This window comes from Daucus carota, chromosome 1, assembly GCF_001625215.2.
Source record: "Daucus carota subsp. sativus chromosome 1, DH1 v3.0, whole genome shotgun sequence".
NCBI classification, from domain to species: Eukaryota; Viridiplantae; Streptophyta; class Magnoliopsida; order Apiales; family Apiaceae; genus Daucus; species Daucus carota.
Genome location: NC_030381.2, coordinates 16,539,209 through 16,541,161, shown reverse-complemented (window position 1 = coordinate 16,541,161; position 1,953 = coordinate 16,539,209). Strand labels below are relative to the sequence as shown.

The window sequence follows — 1,953 nt, the reverse complement described above, 5'->3', positions numbered from 1 at the left end:
GCGTACTTCGATACGAAGTCTAGTACGTAGAATCATACTTCCACCCGACTTCTGACTCTAGAGTGCCTATATAAATGGCTCTATCCCTCATAACTAGAACTACGTTTAGACTTGATTCTTCTCCGAGCAGAATATACGTAGGCATCTCGCGCACCGAGAGCAGTCTAAAGCACGAAGCTCACATCCTCATTTTCTATTCCATAACACATATACATATACATATATATAGACAAACAAACACAAGTTATATAAGGACCACTATTTCATTGGAGACCCCGGAGACCATACATGTAATGCAAGCAAATCATGTTTTACATATTAATATAATTTACAATATTCTGCTCGCAAAATATATATAGTATTATAGTTCTTTAATCATAAAATCATCTTTGCTAGAAAGGTTCCCATAAAACTCAATCCTCTCTCTTTACACACACACACAAAAAAAGTTTTATGGGAACCACAGTTTCTTTGAGACCATGTACGTTTTAAAAATAAAATATTAAAAAATGCATTCTTTCACTAAATATATTATATAAAGATCACCATCTCATTGGAATCCCATAAAAACCATGTATATTCTATGAGTGAAACATATTTTGTTACGTGTAAAGTAGCATCTGTAGAACAATACGTTTACAATATTCTACTTGCAAAACTTATATTATTTTCAAGATACTTAATGAAATAGTTGTGTTTCTAGCATATCTTTTTTAATATAATACATTTTATAATGTTTTAACATAGGAATTATAAGGTCTCCATGATCTTCGATGAAATTAAATAGTGTTTTCCACAGAACTAAACTCTCTCTCTCTCTCTCTCTCTATATGTATGTATGTATGTATGTATATGTATATATGTATGTATTATTCTTATACTTATAATATTTTGTAATGAGTTAGAAATTATTAATTATAGTTTAATGTTTTATTAAACGAATTAAGGAAATCATAAAGTGGGAAGAATTAAGCACGTGGTATCTGGGATACATCTGTCTGAAGGTTGGAGCAAAATTTGAGCGTTGCAAATCCCTCACAAAATAAGAATTTTTCTGTGGAGGTTCTGCAGAAATACTATGCCAGTCAGGTACTTAATTAGAGGCAGAGGAATCGTAGTTCCAATCTATTGTCCGATGTGCACTGGAGATGTCGAACACCTCTTGCATTTGTTCTTTGATTGCGACTTCGCCAAAGCATGTTGGCAGAATGTGGGATTGAACTTTGATATGTGGTCAGTAGAAAATGCAGCTGAGTGGTTACTTGAGAAGTTGAGCACTGAATCCAGTGAGGTTTTGACAAAGATTGCAACAGTCTTATGGGGAGTCTGGTTTGCGAGAAACAAAAAGATATTTGAAGAAAGAACCATGACACCAGCTATTATCATGGAGTGGAGCAGAAAACAGGTCCAAGAGTGGAAAGAAGCAAACAAGAAAAACCATACAACTTCAGGACACAACTCATCTGGTTCACAGCAGGAAAGCAGATGGACACCTCCCAGTCTGGGTTCATTCAAGGTAAATGTCGATGTTGTAGTAAAGGAAGGCCAAGACTCTTTTGCAGTTGGTATGGCTCTCAGAAATAGTCATGGCCAATTCTTAGCAGGGAGAGTAATGCGATTTGCAGGCAGCACACATGTAGTGGAGGCAGAAATGGTAGGTATTGTGGAGGCTCTCATGGATAAACCAACTTCCAGTGACAACAGTAACCATTGAAAGTGATTCTCAACTTTGTGTCAACGCAATAAAAGGAAACAACATAAATCTGCTCGAGTTTGGTAATCTGGTGCAGCAATGTAAATTCATGATTCATAGTAGAGGTGGGGTGTTGGTAGATTTTGTTAGAAAACAAGCTAACAGGGTGGCACATAAGATTGGCAAAATCCCTTGTCAGTTCAATTGCTTCTTGGATTTTATGTCTTTTCCAGCTTTTTTGTTGGAGACGATTATGTCGG

General features: G+C 35.9%; 1 protein-coding gene across 1 annotated transcript; it reads left to right on the top strand.

The window, feature by feature from the left end:
• The first annotated feature begins 1,135 nt into the window (after positions 1-1,135).
• Positions 1,136-1,714, top strand: LOC108218183 (uncharacterized). Its single transcript, XM_017391103.1, has one exon. The coding sequence runs from the start codon at positions 1,136-1,138 to the stop codon at positions 1,712-1,714; it is 579 nt and encodes a 192-aa protein (XP_017246592.1).
• The last annotated feature ends 239 nt before the right edge of the window (positions 1,715-1,953 follow it).